This window comes from Pygocentrus nattereri, chromosome 4 (assembly GCF_015220715.1).
Source record: "Pygocentrus nattereri isolate fPygNat1 chromosome 4, fPygNat1.pri, whole genome shotgun sequence".
Lineage (NCBI taxonomy): Eukaryota > Metazoa > Chordata > Actinopteri > Characiformes > Serrasalmidae > Pygocentrus > Pygocentrus nattereri.
The window spans coordinates 23178472-23197723 of record NC_051214.1 but is presented as its reverse complement, the minus strand read 5'-3'; the positions used below and the strand labels follow the sequence as shown (position 1 = coordinate 23197723).

The following is a 19252-nucleotide window of genomic DNA, read 5'->3' as shown; positions in this document are numbered from 1 at the left end:
CTGTATATTATTGTCAAAGAAACATTAATCAGATATGAACCTGTCAAAAATAATTTCGAACAATTGCATCCCTTACTACACGTCCAGTGAGTCGCTTATTCTGACAGAACACCAGAGGTTGGTCTGGTTCTTCAACAAGCTCAGGTGCATCATAAACATCATAGAGAGGGACATTGCATCTGGTAGCAATGTTGTGCAGGACAATACATGCAAGTATTATGTTGCATGCTCCCTGTGGTTCGACTCGCAAATAGTTAAGGCATGCAATGCGTCTCTTTAGAACTCCATTTAAACGCTCAATTGCACATCTTGTTTGTCAGTGGGCAGTATTGAAGCGTGCCTGCGCAGGCGTTGTTACTGCAAGAAAAGGAGTCATCAGCCATGCTACGAGTGGATAGGTACTGTCTCCTAATATTATGCCATCCGGTCGGTTGGTTTGGAGCTCTCTGTATAAAGCACTCTCCCTCAGAATACGTGCATCATGAACAGACCCAGGCCACTTCACAACACAGTTTGTGATGATGAGGTCAGCGTCGCCTACAAATTGGATGTTGATGCTGCACCTCCCCTTTCGGTTGATGTACTCCCAATCCCTCTCATGAGGTGCTTGGATATGCACATGAGTGCAGTCAATAACTCCAATAGTATTGGGCATGTTCCCCAAAAGAAAAAACTTGTGCTTGGTCTGGGCAATCTGGTCATCCTTTGGAAGTGAAACAAACTGATTGACCAGGCTGGCCAATGCAATTGACACAGCTTTCCCTACATTACTCACAGTTGATTTGTCCACTCCTACATTGTCACCAACAACATGGTAGAAAGTCCCAGATGCAGTTCTCCGTTGAAGTTTGGCCCTGACAAGGTCTGCAATGTACTAATATCAGCATTCCCAAAGTGAAAGTGAGCATACAGTTCTTCAGTGGTGTATTGCTCCAGTGGTTTTGCATGCTCAAGATACACCTTTTGATGGTATCCTCTTCCACCAAAATGGTGGTAGTGATGCACAACACCTGCCATGTCAGTGCCTCTCTGTAAGTCCTCAGAGGAAGGCTTAATACAAGATGGCTGTCAAATACCCACCCAGGTGAAATTTAGATGGAAAAATCTGAGGGGCAGAGCCACAAAGGACCTTGTTGAACAAAAAAACACCCAAACAGGCAACAAACCATTTAGGAAAGGTGACTACACAGATGTGGTTCTGGACATTATTGGAGGTGAGAATTCTAAATCTCTGCATGGTATTCAAGGTGTTGTAGGCGATGGTGAGCCTACAATTGAGGAGGAAAATGACCCAGTTCCACCTAATTCAGAGGAAACATTTATTCTGGATCTCAGCCCTATTATTGAGGAACCTGAATCCTCACCGGTAGAGCCAGCAGTCACAGAAGCTCAGAAAAGAGGCTTGAAGCGTCCTTTGTGAAATACTAATGGTGATGACTATGAAACTCTTCTTAAACGAGAAACTCAAAGAGCAGAAGCACAGATTCTCCTGGCAGAGGAAAAAAATAAAGCTGACCTAACTGCAGCAAACCAGGGTGGAACTTCAAATCCGCCTCCTAAAAGCAGCGCTTGAAAATGCAGGTCTCTCTTTCTCATATGAAGAACCCTGAATATCTTGTTAACTATTGGACATTTTTTATTTAAGATGCTTTCAATATATCCACAATGTATTTGTTAATGTATATGTTTTTTTATTTGTTGTGGCTCAGATGAGGGGTCATAAAAGAAATTATAAATGGAAGTGGATGTTTATGTTTTGTCTTAAAATAAACACTTAAAGTGACCCCATGTTGGTTCTTCTACCTGTTCTTTACATAGCTGGTAATCCGGATTAGGTAATCCTGAAAAATGTGTATCTGGATCAGGGAGATCCAATCCAATGTTGCTTTGAAAAACCGTCTTAAAAGTATGACAGATCACCTGATCCTTGATAGCAAAAAATGGGATTACCAAATCTGGATGATTTTGATCCAGGATTACATGGATTACATTTTTTGAACAACTGGCCCCAAGGCATGCATTAGTACACAAGGAGCAAAATGCAGCTGACTTCAGTGTTTGTATTCACAATGTTGTACAATATTCAATATATATATATATAAACTTATACACAGGGCTATGGGCCCTGGCCAAATAAACATATTTTGTTAATTCTTAATGTAAAAAGAATTAAAAACATAATCTCTACAAATGATTGGAGCAAATAACTTTGATTTGCAAATGTTATTGCAAGGTTCATTTGTATTTGACTAATTTAAAAAAATTAAAATTCAAATAGTAGCCAGCTAGGAGTCTCTCTTTTCATTTAGTTCTTCTAGAGCTACGATATTTTTGGGCTGTGTTGCATGCACTGCATGTTTAAGGCTACGTTCAAATTACCAGGTTGAAGTGGCAAAAATCTTAATGTTTGCCCTAATGTGACCTCGTTGTTTTCAAATCCGATTTGAGCCATTTTCATATGTGGTCCTAGATCGGATACATATCCGATTCATGGGCAAGCGACCATAATGTGATGCTCAGATCGGAATCCATGTGCTTATTTCCCCACTGTGCATACGCCATCATTCAGCATTACTCTGGCAGCTGCACCAAACAGAAGTTAAAGCCTGTAAACGATGGAAAAGAAACGCTCTAATGATGAACATCTGAAAGCTGTTTAGAGTTCATTATCTTCACAGGAAAGGCTGGTTCTTACATTAGTCTTTTTGCTGATGATGCACATGACGCACACGATTCTTATGACGTTGCTGAGTAGGATGTGCGCATGCGGATTATTTCAGGATGCCCGTTCGGTCAGATTAATGACAGACTTGACTCACTTACCTAAATGAGTGTGAGCCATCCTGTCAGAGAGATCGGATTGGAGAGAAAAATCGGATTTGAGGAAAAAGACTTGTAATGTGAACGTAGCTTAAGATCTACCCATAAACTTTCAATGATGTTTAAGTTACGGGACTGTGAGGGTCCCATGGGGAGATGACCAGCTTGAATGCATTTCAGGGACGTGGTCAGGGACTCCCCAGCCACACATAGAACCCATACTGGCTCCCCGGTATCGTCAGAGTGCCATCCGAGTGCCATCGTTGCCACATTGGCACCCCTCAGCAGCTTCAGGGTCACATCAGTTGCTCAGGAGGGCTGCGGTGGACTGACCAAAGGCCTATATGGAGGGGAGGGGCTTGGTCTGGTGGGACTAGAGAGAAGCTGCATTTTGGGTAACAACTTTGAGTTGTCTGAGTTTCTTTTGAGAACCCCCCACGCTGCATTATAAGAGAGCAACCTTATCCACACCTATTTAGATGTTGTTTTACATACTTTTGTGATAAGCTTGCAGGTAAGGTGTCCTTCTGATGACTCTTCCAGCCAACCCCATTTCACCCCTTGCCCATAACACTTGGCCGTTACTCAAGCTCTGGTTTGAGCATTCACACTTGGCTACATGGCCCTCCAAAAATGTAGGCTTTTCAGAGGCACACTCTCAAAGTGTTATGAGAAAGCGGAAAAAATAAATAAAAATAACGCTACATCAGCAATCAAAGAAACCCACAAATGTATTTTCTCTGTTAAAAATATTTTTTTAATTATTATTTTTTATTATATCTTTGATAATGTCATTTATTTTTATTTCAGTTCAATGTATTTTGGTCCATTTCGTCATAACAATCTTATAAAACTCACTAGTAGTAAACTGACGTCTCAGTAGATAGCTTGCTTAATTTCCTGTTTTAATTTAGATGGTGCAGCATCTCCATTCTGGTGCCTCATAATTCTGGCGCACCCCTCTTTGAAAGTTGTTAAACTGTACCCCAGAAAGAGTGTCCAAACCTTTGCAAGGTTCCTGAACTTGGAACTCTGCTATAGCTGCAGACTGGCAGGGAAGCCTATTAATGAAGTAATGCTCTTTTTTATTTGAGGGTTGTCCCATTTTGTTGGGGACAATTGAAGAGTGATATTTATTATAGCCTTTCTCTGTTTTGCAGGCATCAAGTAGCTTCATTTCAAATCTAGCTGCTCGAAAACATGACCGGTTGCTAAGCATTAGCACAAGGTTTGATGAGTCAAGAGAATTTATTAGTCTGAAATTTATGATCAGCTGATCATTTCTAATGAGAATCTTTGAAGTTCTAAAACTCTACCCCAGAAAGAGTGTCCAAACTTTTGCACATGCCACAATTAAGTTTTCTATTTTATAAGTTAATGAAACATAAAGTAGCTGTGCATTGTAGTAACATTATACTTTATTGTAATGCATATTATACAGATTTACCACAGAAATCAGACATTTGTAGCTGTGATTTTTACTACAGTTAAAGGGGGTTTAGTTCCATGCATCATTGTGTCTAGCATCACCTTTGAACTATGGTAGACTACAGCATGTGGTTTCCATTGGTTTACTGCTGGGGTATTCTGAGATCACACAAACTCACAGGCTGTCATTTTAGAGTAGAGTGCTTTTACCCACCAAGTGCTGAAAGATTGTGGCTGTGTATGGGCAGTCTCGAGGCTCTTTAAAAATAAAGTATACGCATAGCAAACTAGAGCCTTTCACTTTTCAAAATGCATGAACCAATCGAACCATAAAATAAATGTAAAACTAATTGACGAGGCGCTGAAGAGGCTATTTTAATCTTTAAAACTTTTTTCTTTTAAATAAAACATAATAACTTACCTATACACGGGTTCGTAATGTTGACGGCTAGACTTGAGTTTGTAGCAGTAAATCCATCCCAGCAAAAGCAACTGTATCCTCCTACTGTGTTGTTGCAGCTGGAATTTAATCCACATACAGATGGTGCAGAAACACATTCATCCACATCTAAAAGATCAAAGTGATTCATATTTAATTCATGTTAAATATGAAGTATAAGAAATATGTACACCAAAGGAAAAGAAGGGCAGGGTGAGACACAGCATGAAGAGGGTGACTAAAACAAGTAAAATATGTGCAAATAAATGATGCCAGGAGCCAAAGAACAAGATGTTGAGTTGTACATAAGAAGATTACACTAATCAGACACTCTAAGAACTCACTTAATTTTATTGAAAGAACACAACTAGTTCAGTTTCAATGACTTATGTGTTTGTTAAGTAATATCAACAAAAGAAAACAGATTACAACCAATAACAGAGAAATTTAATTTTCTTGATCGACAAAGCAATTTTTTTATTGAAAAAGCAGTAATTTAAAAACCTACCTCTGCATGGGTTGCTGCTGTTGATAGTAAAGTATGGATTTGTGACATTATATCCATTCAGGCATGTGCAAGTGTAGCTTCCTGCAGCATTGGTGCAGATTGCATTTGGACCACACACATTAGGAATCTCAATACATTCATCAGCATCTTGATTAAAGAAAGTGACAAAACAAAGAGACTTTTGAACATTGAGCATTAAACAGTGTTCAATGCAGTCTGTAATTCACAAGGTCAAACTCAAAATGATGGCCTTCATGTATGTATTACACTGGATGCTCTGCTAACTTCTGTTATTTATACGAGATGTGTAATGCTCAAAAACCTTTACTGTTGCAGGTAATTACTATGAATACTCAAGGATGGTAAAGGCATTGATTGTAATATGAAATTATTTTGAGCAAGACTGTCATAGTAAATCGCTATCTGTACTGAAAAATGGTAAAAACTGACTTTCAAATGTTCCTCTACATGGAGTGCTCACATTAATAGGAACATACAGATTCATCACATTATATACAGTAGACCACACATTTCAGGAAACCCAGCAGATTCATCCACAGCCTGATTTATGAAAGGAAAAAAAAAGAATTTGAATCATTATCTATTAATCAGTGTTAATTATTAATAATATAAACAATACCCATTTATATTACACATGTGGCATTGGGGGAACCAGCAGGGAGTAAAAGTGTTGAGGTGCCATGTCCTTCACTCTGGTCTCCTCCTACACGGCTCGCTGATGTGTCTGTGTTTGTATATGCGTATGTGTATGTGTGAGGGTGGACAACATGGACAGGCCGCTCACTGGCTACAGCTGCTAAAGGAGAACCCTACGCTGGCCACTTGTAATGTTCTAAACATCTGGCATTTCTACATAAAAGGATATGGCTGTATTGATTAAAAATAAATAATGTGGTCGGTCCACCAGACCACTGAATAGCACACACATCAACACCACACAGGGGTTAAATTGTACTGGATTGATGCATTTAACTTTAAAACGCAGACATTTTTCTTCTGAGGGAGCATCTCCCCTAGACGGCCAGAGCAAGGTCTGTGCACTAGTCTCAAAAATCCAGTTGTTTTTTTTATACGCAGATGTGTCATATTGCAAAAGGTATCGTGAAAGATTGGTAAAAGCACTGGTTGACAAACGTACCTCTGCATGGGTTGCCAACATTGATAGGAAAGGAAAGATTTGTCACAGTGTATCCTCTCAGGCATGTGCAGCTGTAGTTTCCAACAGCATTGGTGCAGTTTGCATTTGGTCCACACACACCAGGAATCTCAGTACATTCATCCACATCTTGATTTTAAAAGAGAAAAAAGTAACAAAACAAGCAGACTTTTAAACTTTTGCTATTACCTGATGTTAATTAAGTTCATTATCGAGATGATCCAAATTAAAAGAAGTCTTTATTTGTAACAGACTGGATTACGTGCTAACCTCTGCTATTTCATAGAACACATAGTCCATCTAAAAGAAGCTGAATCTCAGTTGTAACCTGTCTGTTGTCACAAATTGAGAAGCCTATACTTGGAGTCTTCAGAGAACAATTGGTTTTCTCACTAGTTCTTTGTTTTAGGACGGATACATATTAAGTTTTAAAGACAAAACTGTACATAACTTGGAGTAGGTAAATATTCTAAGAAGCAAAGTCAACATCTTAATAATAAAATCTTGGCCGGTTACTGTGCATGGCATGTTGTGTATCCCTTTTTAATGGAATAAAATGCCAAAAAAAAAAATATCATAGTCATCTATGTCTGCCAAAACTAATTGATCAAAAAATCACTGTCAAACTTACCTCTGCATGGGTTGTTGATGCTGATAGGAAAGTATGGGTTAGTCACATTATATCCTCTCAGGCATGTGCAGCTGTAGTTTCCAACAGCATTGCTGCAGTTTGAATTTGGACCACACACTTCAGGAATCTCAGTACATTCATCCACATCTTGATTAAACAAAGCAAATACAATCATTTTAGATGCTTAAGGAAACCTGAGATTAACAGTGGCTTATTATTCTGTCACGTCCCTTCACTTCTAATCAGAACCATGTTAAACAAGTAAAGAAAGTCGATTTTTCATTGTTCAAAATAGGAAAAAGCAGAATTGAACTTTCTAACCACAAACTAATAAGATATATAAGGGGAAGCGTCCTTTGGCTTCTCTGGGCCTGGCAAAACCAAGTTCTTGTCTAAATTGCTCAAGTCATTTTTCTCTTATATGTATCCCATACACTTATGCTTAAATATGTCATCGTCAGACACGATGCTGAAATTCACTTAATATTACAAGTCATTCAAGCATCTTCTGAGCCAAGGACTGGATTACTGACTGATGCAGCAGACCAACAGAGGATACAAACTTGTATCTTCTAAACTTGTAATATCAATGTATTTCGAGCAAGAACTGCATTATAGTATGAAAGTTTGGAAGATATTGTTGTTGAAGTATCATACCAAAGACAAATTGTGGACCCTTTTTATATGGGATGAATAATGCATGTAAAGTATTAATATCATAGACAACTACTGCCAAAACTCAATGATAACAATGCTGATCTTAAAACCCACCTCTGCATGGATTGCTGCTATTAATAGGCATGAGCAGATTTGTCACATTATATCCCCTCAGGCATGTACAGCTGTAGTTTCCAACAGCATTGGTGCAGTTTGCATTTGGACCACACACTCCAGGAATCTCAGTACATTCATCCACATCTTCGTTAAAGAAAATAAAGAACAGAGACTTTTAAATATTGTCTGTTAAACTGTCTTTATTCTAGTCCATAATATAGAGGTTTCAATGCAAGTGACAACCTTCATTTGTAATAACGTGCACTTTGTATCATTTTCTACAACACGTACATCTAAAATGAGCGCAACACCAAATGTAGTCTACTGCACAAATATGGCGGCTTATACTTGGAGTTGTCACAGACGAATTCACCTTTTTACAAGTTATTTCTTTCAGCACTTGCATGTTTTAACATTTAAGAGACAGCGGAGTATTTGTAAAATGAAAGTACCTATATGAACAACTGCAATATTTTATATCATACAATCTCGAAATTTCTTGTTTCTCAGGAACCATCCCAGTGACATCATGTTTACTGTTTTACATGGTACTAAAGCGTTTAGAAAATATTACCGTCAAATATTATTGCTGACACAGAAAGACAATTGTAGAAAGACTGACAAAGGTACCTCTACATGGGTTGCTGATGTTGATGGGAAAGTATTGATCTGTCACATTATATCCAATCAGACAGGTGCAGCTGTAGTTTCCAACAGCATTGGTGCAGTTTGCATGTGGACCACACACATCAGGAATCTCAGTACATTCATCCACATCTTGATTAAAGAAATTGATAAAAACACAGAGAATTTTAAACATTGTCTATTAAACAGTATTTATTGCAGTCCATGATCTAGAGGATCAAACAAAATGATGGCCTTTATTTGTAAACCAGTGGATGGTGTACTAACTTTTGAGATTTTCTAGAACCCATGTATCAGAATCCAGCTGGAGGTGAGAGATAATCTAACCTCACACTAATACACAATGAATGTGATCACTAGTTAATAGTTTTTCACTGATGCAGTTTGCAATTTGGACGACAGTCTTCAGAAATGTCAACAGATGTCTTGACATCTTGATTAAAATAAGTAATAAAGCAAAGAGAATTTTAAACATTCTATTAACTCATGTTAATTCAAGTCCACTATTCAGATGATCCAACTCAAAAGGTCTTTATTTGTAATAGACTGGATTGTGCACTAACTTCTGTCATTCCATAGAACACAAGCATCTAAAAAACATTAAATGTCAGACATAACCTGTCTGTGGTCACACTTTTAGAGGCCTACACTTGGAGTCTTCACAGTAGAATTGGTTTTCTCAGTTTTCTTTTGTGACTAGTACATATTAATTGGTAAAGACCAGACAGCACATAACTTGGAACATGAAAGAATTTCAAGCAATAACTACAATATCTTTAACATAAAATCCTCAATTCATTTTGCTTAGGTACTATCCTGATGCCAACTAACAACTATAGCATCTGAAAACATACAATGTTTTATATGGTCTAAACGATCCTTGAAAAAACTAGCGTTAAGTGCAAATACTCAGGAAGGGTAAAAGTATCGATTGATGAACGTACCTCTGCATGGGTTGCTGATATTGATAGGCATAAATGAATTTGTTACATTGTATCCACTCAAGCATGTGCAACTGTAGTTTCCTATAACATTGGTGCAGTTTGAATTTGGTCCACACACTCCAGGAATCCCAGTACATTCATCCACATCTTGATAAACAGAAAAGTCAGCAAAGGAAGACACTTTTTAATCATTGTCTATTAAATAGGATTTCTTCCAGTACATGAAGTAGATCAGTCTCAAATATCTTTACTTGTAACACAGTGGATGTTGGAAAACACGATGATCTGAAACAATCAGCATCTTTAGATCTAATCTATCTAACTATTCTCACACTTCTATTGGCCTACGCTTATATTCTTCACAGAAGAACTGATCTTCTCTCTACTTAGTTTCAGGACAGCAACATACATATGTGTTTAAGAAAAGGCAGCAGTAAACTTGATGTGAAAGTACTGCGAGCAACAACTGGAGCATGTTATCAAATGTATGAAATTCCTGTCAGAAACTATTCTAATGCCTATTTTGTACACAATTCTAGAGGATTCTATAGGGTACAACTCACTTAAATTAATTGATGGAACAAATCTGACTGACTTATCAATTTGTGAAGTAATATTAATAAATAAAAAACAGCTTAAAACCAACAAAAGAGCGATTTCATCTTTGTGAGTGGAGCAAATCGCTAGCCAGCGCAGCCGTCTATTAGCTGACATAACAGATCTGGCTGTTAGTGTTTTCTGCCAAGCATGTACAGCTAGCTGTCCAATGATGTTGAGTTAGGGAGAGTTTGAAAATATGTATGAAATATGTATGAATATGAAAACATTAGAGCGGAACATTGAACTGTCACTTAATATCTTACCAGTACATGGGTTACTAACGCTGACAAGCAGATTTGAATTGGTTGCAGTAAATCCCCTCCAGCAGGAGCAGTTGTGTCCTCCAATTGTGTTGATGCAGGTGGAGTTTGGACCACATATAGATGGTGTAAATAGACATTCATCCACATCTGCAATGAAAGATTTTCCCTTCTTAGAATTTTAATATGAGCATATTTCTAGTATTTACTGACAGTGGAAAAGACTTCAGTGTGACAGAACATTTATATGTAGGTACTTGCCTCTACAAGTGTTATTAACGCTAATCATCAGACTTGAGTTTGTTTCAGTAAATCCTCCCGTGCAAGAGCAGTTGTATCCTCCTATTGTGTTGGTGCAGATGGAGTGTGGACCACAAATAGCTGGTTCAAGCGCACATTCATCTATATCTGTGAGAGAAAGTAAAAAGTTTATCTTGTTTTCTTTCATCAGCAGTTTCAATCAAAATAATTTCAAATAATTTTAGTGAAACAATAAACCACTATTCAATAACAACATACAGGCATCAGTGTTACACTTTCACTTGAGTTTCTTGTAGTTACTCTATTTAGTCAAGGGTAATTGCCGCCTCCTACTATGTTGATGCTGGTGGGAACTTAGACCACATAAACTACTGTTCAGATGTTTGGAGTCAATGTTTTCAATAACATAAAACCAATTTTGTTGCACATACATGTATCAAAGTATTCCGCATGCTAGTGCAGTGCAACATAAGTTTTAGATGTGCTCAGAGAGATAAATACCATGACTACATACAGACTGAGAAAGCTGTATCACATCAGTTATGAAGGTCTAATAAAAGTTCAAAAATGAAGATCAAAGTTGACGATAACCACTTAAAATGGGTGTAAATGGATAATTACAGCAGTGTTTATAATTTAAAAATGTTCTCCTGTATTTCCAAAATACTTTAAACATGGAAAAAAGTCATTGAACAGTGGCAAGTAAAAAAGATGTAAACCCCTTTTACTTTTATTTGGTCTCATTGCCACAGGTGTATTAAATCAGGCAGCCTGCCTTTAGATACATTTGTAAAAGAACAGGACATTCTAAAGTGCTCACTGAATCTGAGTGTGCAGAATGCCACCATTGCAACAAGTCAGTTGGCAAAATTTCTTCCTTTGTAGACATTCCTGGATAAACTTTGAGGGGTATTATTGAAAAGTAGAAGTATTTAGGAACATCAGCAATTCATCCACATAGTTTCAGACCATGTAAAGTTACACAACAGATCACCGAGTACTGAAGAGCATAGTGCATAAAAGTCAGCGATGCTCTGCGACTCAACAACTGCAGATTTCCAAACCTAATCTGGCAATTACATCAGCAAAAAAGATTTTGGAGAAGCGGAAACTGACAAATCACACTTCTCTATCTGTCAGTCTGATGAACAAGTCTGGGTTGAGCAAAAGCCAGGAGAACGTTACCTGCCTGACCACTTTGTGCTAGCTGTAAAGTTTGGTGGAGGAGGGATAATGATATGGGGTTGCAGACCAAGACATTGTGTACAATTGTATGCTTCAAATATTGTGGGAGGAATTTGGGGAAGAACCTTTTCTGTTCCAGCATGACTGAGCCTCAGTGCACAAAGCAGGCCCACGAATCCAATGTTGGGTGAGTTTAGTGTGGAAGAACTTGACTAGCAGAGTCTCTATCTTATAAACCTGAAAAGGCTAAATCACTTACCTATACATGGGTTAATAATGCTGATAGTTAAGTTTGAGCTGGTTGCAGTAAATCCAGTCCAGCAAGAGCAACTGTATCCTCCTGCTGTATTAGCGCAACTGGAATTTGATCCACATGTAGATAGTGTAGATAGACATTCATCTACATCTGTGAAACACATTGATTTAATTTATTATATGTTTAAGTACATTTTACAAGCACATATGTTCAATATTATGTGTGTCCATTTTCATCCATAAAACCTGAAAGGCCTCTGACATTACTGAACCTAAAGCTTGATGACTTACCCCTACAAGGGTTACTAATGTTAACCCTTAGACTTGAGTTTGTAGCAGTAAATCCATTCCAGCAAAAGCAATTGTATCCTCCTACTGTGTTGATGCAGGTGGAGTTTGGACCACACACAGATGGAGTTAACAGACATTCATCCACATCTGCAAGATTGATAAACAATTATTTATGCTCATTTTCACTGTTAGCAGTCATAAAGCTTCATCTAACAACACAAATCCAGCTTACCACTACAAGAGTTATTAACACTGATGCTTAGACTTGAGTTGGTTATGTTAAATCCAGACCAGCAAGAACAGCTGTATCCTCCTACTGTGTTGATGCAGGTGGAGTTTGGACCGCAAATGGACGGTTCAGACAAACATTCCTCCATATCTGTAATGACAATGACCTGTGATTCTTGCACCAACATATTTTCAGTATTGGAAGAGTGATTTATCATTGAAACACTAACCGTCAACAAAACACAATACCAACATTTAGACTCTCACCTACACAGGAGTTATTAACACTGACACCTAGACTTGAGTTTACTGCAGTGAATCCAGTCCAGCAAGAGCAACTGTATCCTCCTACTGTGTTGTTGCACGAGGAGTTTAATCCACATACAGATGGTGCAAACAGACATTCATCTATATCTAAAAGATAAATATGATTATTTGATGAATATTTTTTGTTTTCACAGCGTAATGGTGCAAAAGTACATTTTCAGACCATGTAAATATAAAGGAAAATTACACATTCTTTGAAATGTAATAAAGCACAGATATTTTGACAGTATTTTCAGTGTGAGAATGAACTAATTCACTATAAACACCATTACCTTTTTTACCCATGCCAGTAAATATAGAGCCAACTGTAACACATATAGCATTCTGTTGTTTCTAAACCATCAAGTACCTCTAAGGTCAATAATTAAAACAAAAAAAATCTATGTTGAAAAAGAATTAGTTTTATTTTCTTGCATTAAAATTATGCCCAAGTAGCTACTATATATGACAGAGAAGCATCAATGAACATCAGCACTTATTAAGAACGTAAAGATTTAAGAATCTGCACAATTAAACAAATTGTATTTGCCCCCTTGCTACTATGTAAAACCCTTCCTGTCCCTACGCCTCTGCACATTGTGTCTATGATTGAACAGATGATACAGAGCAGATACAAAAACTTGCTGCATCTTTAATAGTCATATATGTTCTTTCTGTCACTCCAGCACTAGTCTCTCGATTCCACCCATTCAGACTTAGGTCTTTGTCCTCCAAAATTGCCACAGTGTAGTGAGCTTGAATTGCTGGTTGTTTATCCTTCTCACAATGCCAAAATTAGCCTCTGGTGCTAATGAAGACATGAAATAAAAGTAGCTGAAGCTACAAGTTTCATGCACAGGTTTTCCACCTAAATTTGAGCCTTTACTCTAAACTTGCGTCAGTGAGGCGTTGATGAGAAGAAACAAGTCTGCATTATTGTGTGTACAGCTGTTTATGATGTTGGCCTCCAATGATTATGAAAAAGGACAATGAATGAAAAAATTATTATTGTGCAGCATCGCGTTTCACAATGATGCTTTAATTTTTTTTCCTGCTACAGGGTCCGTGACCCAATCAAATATAGTTAGGTTTCATTTTAGATACATGATACTAGAAATTATTCCTATAGTTTTATTTAGCAAAGCTCACGATGTTTCTCCCTTCCTGGATCAGGGCCTTGTCGTGGCGGAAGGGCTTGTGTAGTCTAGAGATCTTCAGAGCTAAGTCGTCAGGAGCAATATGCTCCTAGGAGGGTCTCGCACAGTGAACAGGTCTGGACTGAAGACCCAGACTAACATGATCCAAAAAACCCACCATGAAAAATGGGTACAGAATCCTGTGTATCCTTCCTTGGGATAGGGGCCCCGGGACCTGCCCCTGGAGCCAGGCCTGGGGAGTAGTGTCTCCTGGCGAGCGCCCGGTGGCTGGGAAACCCACGTAACCTGGCCCGAAGAGGCAATGTAGGAGGACCATGTGGGCCCGCATGGGGGAGTGTTGCAGTGCTGCACAGACAGTGGGAGATTGCAGGGGGGCCCTCGGCAGCCTAGGACCTTGCGGCAGAAACTGGCTTGATAGGGGTCAGTCCCTCTCCTACTCAGGGGTTGCACAGGGTGAGAGAAAGCAGGCGGGAGTGGAGATACTCACGAGTCCCTGGCTGGCGGCCGTGCAGTTGGAGTTTGTCCGGGTGGACGAGAGGGTCGCCTCAATGCGAAGTAGAGTTGCAGAGAGGAAAACTCTGACTGTTATGTGTGCTTATGCAACAAACAACAGGTCAGAGTATTTGGCCTTCTTGGAGAAAGTGGGCGGGGTTTTGGAAAGGGTCCCGCCTACAGACTCCATAGTCTTACTGGGGTACTTCAATGCTCATGTTGGCAAAGACTGGGAGACCTGGAAAGGCGTGATTGGGAAGAACAGCCTGCCCGATCTAAATGGACCAGCTTTTCACCCTCTCACAGATTGTTGAGGGGCATGGGAGTTTGCCAACCCAGTCTACATGTGTTTTGTGGATTTGGAGATGGCTTACGACCGGGTTCCCCGAGATATCTTGTGGAAGGTCCATCGGGAGTATAAGGTACTACTCCAGGCCATTTGATCTCTGTACTCCCGGAGTAAGAGCTGTGCTCATAAACTCAGCATTAAGTTGGACTCTTTCAGTATTAGCGTTGGGCTCCACTCCTGTTCATGATATTCATGGACAGGGTGTGAAGCCATAGCCAAGGTCAGGAGGGCATTATGTGTGGAGGCCGGAGGTTGGTGTCTCTGCTATTTGTAGACAATGTTGTTCTTTTGGTTGAATCACTTGGATGCTTCCAGCGCTCCCTGGAGCGGTTTGCAGCTGAGTGTGAAGCGATTGGTATGCGGATCAGCACCTCCAAATCTGAATCCATGGCCTTAGCTGGAAAAGATGGCATGCCCACTCCAGGTAAGGGGAAAGGACTTGCCCCAGGTGGAGGAGTTTAAGTTTCTCGGGGTCTTGTTCACGAGTGATGGGAAGAGGGATCGTGAGATCGGCCGCAGGCTGGGACAGGCAGCAGCAGTAATGCGGTCACTATACAGGACTGTAGTGGTGTAGAGGGAGCTGAGCCACAAGGCAAAGCTCTCTGTTTACCAATCAGTCTATATCCCGACCCTCACCTATGGTCATGACCTGTGGGTAATGACTGAATGAGATCGCAAATACAAGTGGCAGAAATTAGGTTTCTTCGCAGGGTGACAGGATACACTATATTTCACAGGGTGAGGAGCTCGGAGTACAGCCGCTACTCCTCCGCATTGAGAGGAGCCAGCTGAGGCGGTTCAGGCATCTGATTCGGATGCACCCTGGATGCCTCCTGCTGGGGGTGTACCAGGCATGGCCTACCGGGCGATAAGGCCCCGGGGTCGTCCTAGGACCCACTGGAGGGATTACATCTTCAAGTTGGCCTGGGAGCGGCTTGGGGTCCCTGTGAATGAGCTGGAAGGAGTTGCAGGGGACAGGGTCAGCTGGGATTCTCTGCTCTCCCAACTGCTACCGCGTCCCTATCTGGATTAAGTGGTTAACGACAACGATGATGATGTTTCTAGGACTTCATGAACCGAAATAAAAATCTGTCTTGGTTAGCCCACCTTAGACGCAGCTTAAGATAGCATCTTATTTGCCTGGTTATCCGAATTTTCCATTCCAACTTCAATGGCAAAGAAGTTCCACTCAGACACTGGAGGAAAATTTTAATAGTAAGCTAACTTCAGCTTTCTGCCTTGGACAGCTGACTAGCCTTGTTGTATAAAATAGCTGATGGACAAAGTGTTCTTATGAAAAAAATTGACATGAATTCACACTCATGTCCTGATTGGGAACACTTTGACTTCCCAGACAAGTACAACTGTTACAGGCAATGAGTGGTGGCCTGAATAATGAAAATATGCCTGTGGTGTTCCACCTCAAATTCATATCCTTCTTCACAAGTCATGTCCTCGTGCACATTAACTATACAGAAACCAACACCAAGCAACACACTGGAACTACAGAAAGCAAAGAAGTTCAAAAAAGACTAAACAGCTGGAAGGTTGACAGACAAAAGCAGCTGTGTAACTAACATTTCTTCAAATTTTTCATTTCGTAGGTCCAGTGCAAGTTGATCAGGTTGACCACTCAAACATGGCGAATGCGCAGACGCATCACCTCAGATTGACAACAACAGACAACATTACATTAAGTACATTATACTTCTTGAATTTGCACATTTACAGAAACCACTGAAGAGAATTTCAAGCTAGCAGATCACACACTGTTGAACTTTCTTCACATTAATATGTGTTTTGATTTAAAGATGGTATTAAAAACACTAATTTTAACAGCAACATTAAACTGGCATTTAATATCTTACCAATGCAAGGGTTACTAATGCGGACATTTAGATTTGCATTGGGAACAGCAAATCCATCACGGCAAGAGCAGCTGTATCCTCCCACTGTGTTGCTGCAGGTGGAGTGTGAACCACAAGGTGATGGTGTGAAGAGACACTCATCCACATCTGCAAAATAAGTACACAGATGTGATCACAACTTTTGAAAATTAGTCTTTTAGGAGATTCATTTTATTATATAATATTTTCAGTTTCGAGTTCAAGTTTTCAGTCAGTTTACAGCATAAGTGTTTGGACAATGACGAAATACTGGAGGTGTCTCAATAAACTCGCACATCGCTAATTCAACAGAAAATGCTTTATCATATTCAAACAAGCATTTTTCTTATTGAACTTAAAATCACTTGAGCAGGTTTTATTTTTTAAGTTTAGTATTTTATGTATGTGAGGGATAAAGGGGTGTTTTGAGAGTGTTGCAGTGAATCCAATCCAGAAAGAGCAAATGTATGCCCCTATTGTTTAGGAGCAGGTGGAGGTTCCACACACAGACAGTGCAGAGAGACATTCATCCATATCTGTGCAATAATTTTATTTTTCTTACATATTAAACTGATAATTTGTAGCCACACAAGGCTACATATTGCTATGGTCAGAAGAAAACCTTGTATCTCCAAAACGGTAACTTTTTTCTTTTACAGGAGTAAACGTGTGAATTTTTGTGTGAATAGCGGTTTTGTTCGCAGTTTTTTTAATAGACCTTTTCTGCTGCTTACAGCAAGGACTTGAACCATCATGGCAGTTATTCAATCATAAAGACATTTGTGGACTATGCAGCACTTCTGTTCTTCAGACTGATCCTTTGCTTAATTCAATTAGCTTGGAATTAGCTCGGTTTATACAGAGACTGAAGATGTGTATATAGCATGCAGGTGTTTGTTACTGCTGGGTGTGTTTATTGCCTTGCAGGTGGGAGTGACACCCACAGGGATCCTTGAGACAGAACATTATATTTTGGCTTCTGCTTCTAGTTTGTAATGGTTCTTTGCATATTGTCAGAATCCAGTGAAATATATTCTAGGCGAATTTTGGATCACATACTGTATGTTTCCACATATGAATACATTAATGGAGTGTAAAGAAAACAAACATTTCTATATTTAACAGCAAAATATTAAACTGATATTTAACAACTCACCTGTACAAGGGTTAGTAATGTTTACAGTAAGATTTGAGTTTGTTGCAGTAAATCCAAGCCAGCATGAGCAATTGTATCCTCCTATTGTGTTGGTGCAGGTAGAGTTTGGACCACAAGCAGATGGAGTGGACAGACATTCATCCACATCTGTGAAATAAATACAGAGGTTTTGTCTTGTAACTGTGTCTATCATCAGCTATTATGCACTGTCACTGTTTGTGGATTAAAATGTGCAGAGCTGAGTTTTCTGTAAAAGTTAACTCATTTAGGAAAAATCAAACATGTAATTTGACTAAAGACACTCAAACTTTGGGTTTTAAAGTGAACATCAAGGCATTAGGCATTAGGGGTTAGTACACAAGGAGCAAAATGCAGCTGACTTCAGTGTTTGTGTTCACAATGTTGTACAATATTCAATATATATATATATATATAAACTTATACACAGGGCTATGGGCCCTGGCCAAATAAACATGTTTTGTTAATTGTTAATATAAAAAGAATTAAAAACAATCTCTACAAATGATTGGAGCAAAAACACTGATTTGCAAATGTTATTGCAAGGTTCATTTGTATTTGACTAATTTAAAATAATTAAAATTCAAACAGTAATTGCCCTAATTATAACTCTACTATATCAGTGCTCAATAACACCATGACAGACATCACAGCTTGCAAACAGTTTTTGTAGCCAGCTAGGAGTCTTTCTTTTCATTTAGTTCTTCTAGAGCTACGATATTTTTGGGCTGTGTTGCATGCACTGCATGTTTAAGTGCAAAAATCCTAATGTTTGTCCTAATGTGACTTTGTGCGGAAAAAAACAAAAAAACAAAAAAACGCTCCATAAGCAATCAAAGAAACCCACAAATATATTTTCTCTGTTAAAAATATTTTTTTTTTATATCTTTGATAATGTCATTTCACCATTTTTATTTCATTTCAATGTATTTTGGTCCATTTCGTCATAACAATCTTATAAAACTCACTAGTAGTAAACTGACGTCTCAGTAGATAGCTTGCTTAAGTTCCTGTTTCAATTTAGATGATGCAGCATCTCCATTCTGCTGCGTCATAATTCTGGCGCACCCCTCTTTCAAAGTTGTTAAACTTTACCCCAGAAAGAGTGTCCAAACCTTTGCAAGGTTCCTGAACTTTATTGGAACTCTGCTATAGCTGCAGACTGGCAAGGAAGTCTTGCCATGATCATCTGCTGATCATTTCTAATGAGAATCTTTGACTTAAGTTCTAAAACTCTACCCCAGAAAGAGTGTCCAAACTTTTGCACATGCCAATTAAGTTTTCTATTTTATAAGTTAATGAAACATAAAGTAGCTGTGCATTGTAGTAACATTATACTTTATTGTAATGCATATTATACAGATTTACCACAGAAATCAGACATTTGTAGCTGTGATTTTTACTACAGTAAACAGTACAGGGGGTTTAGTTCCATGCATCAA

The 19252-nt window shown here is 38.9% G+C and overlaps 1 protein-coding gene and 1 pseudogene across 1 annotated transcript in view; both read right to left on the bottom strand.

The window, feature by feature from the left end:
• LOC108440974 (fibrillin-3-like) overlaps nt 1-19252 on the bottom strand; it is a 62199-nt gene that overhangs the window by 42505 nt on the left and 442 nt on the right. The window contains exons 2-15 of the mRNA XM_037538111.1: nt 17793-17939; nt 16619-16765; nt 12714-12860; nt 12451-12597; nt 12219-12365; nt 11932-12078; nt 10230-10376; nt 9367-9513; nt 8408-8554; nt 7775-7921; nt 7004-7150; nt 6355-6501; nt 5196-5342; nt 4670-4816 (exon numbers count right to left, since the gene is read on the bottom strand). Coding sequence (XP_037394008.1) covers nt 4670-4816; nt 5196-5342; nt 6355-6501; nt 7004-7150; nt 7775-7921; nt 8408-8554; nt 9367-9513; nt 10230-10376; nt 11932-12078; nt 12219-12365; nt 12451-12595 — 1615 coding nt within the window. The 5' untranslated portion in view covers nt 12596-12597; nt 12714-12860; nt 16619-16765; nt 17793-17939. The remainder of the gene's footprint in view (nt 1-4669; nt 4817-5195; nt 5343-6354; nt 6502-7003; nt 7151-7774; nt 7922-8407; nt 8555-9366; nt 9514-10229; nt 10377-11931; nt 12079-12218; nt 12366-12450; nt 12598-12713; nt 12861-16618; nt 16766-17792; nt 17940-19252) is intronic.
• Nucleotides 44-1017, bottom strand: LOC119263309 (annotated as a pseudogene).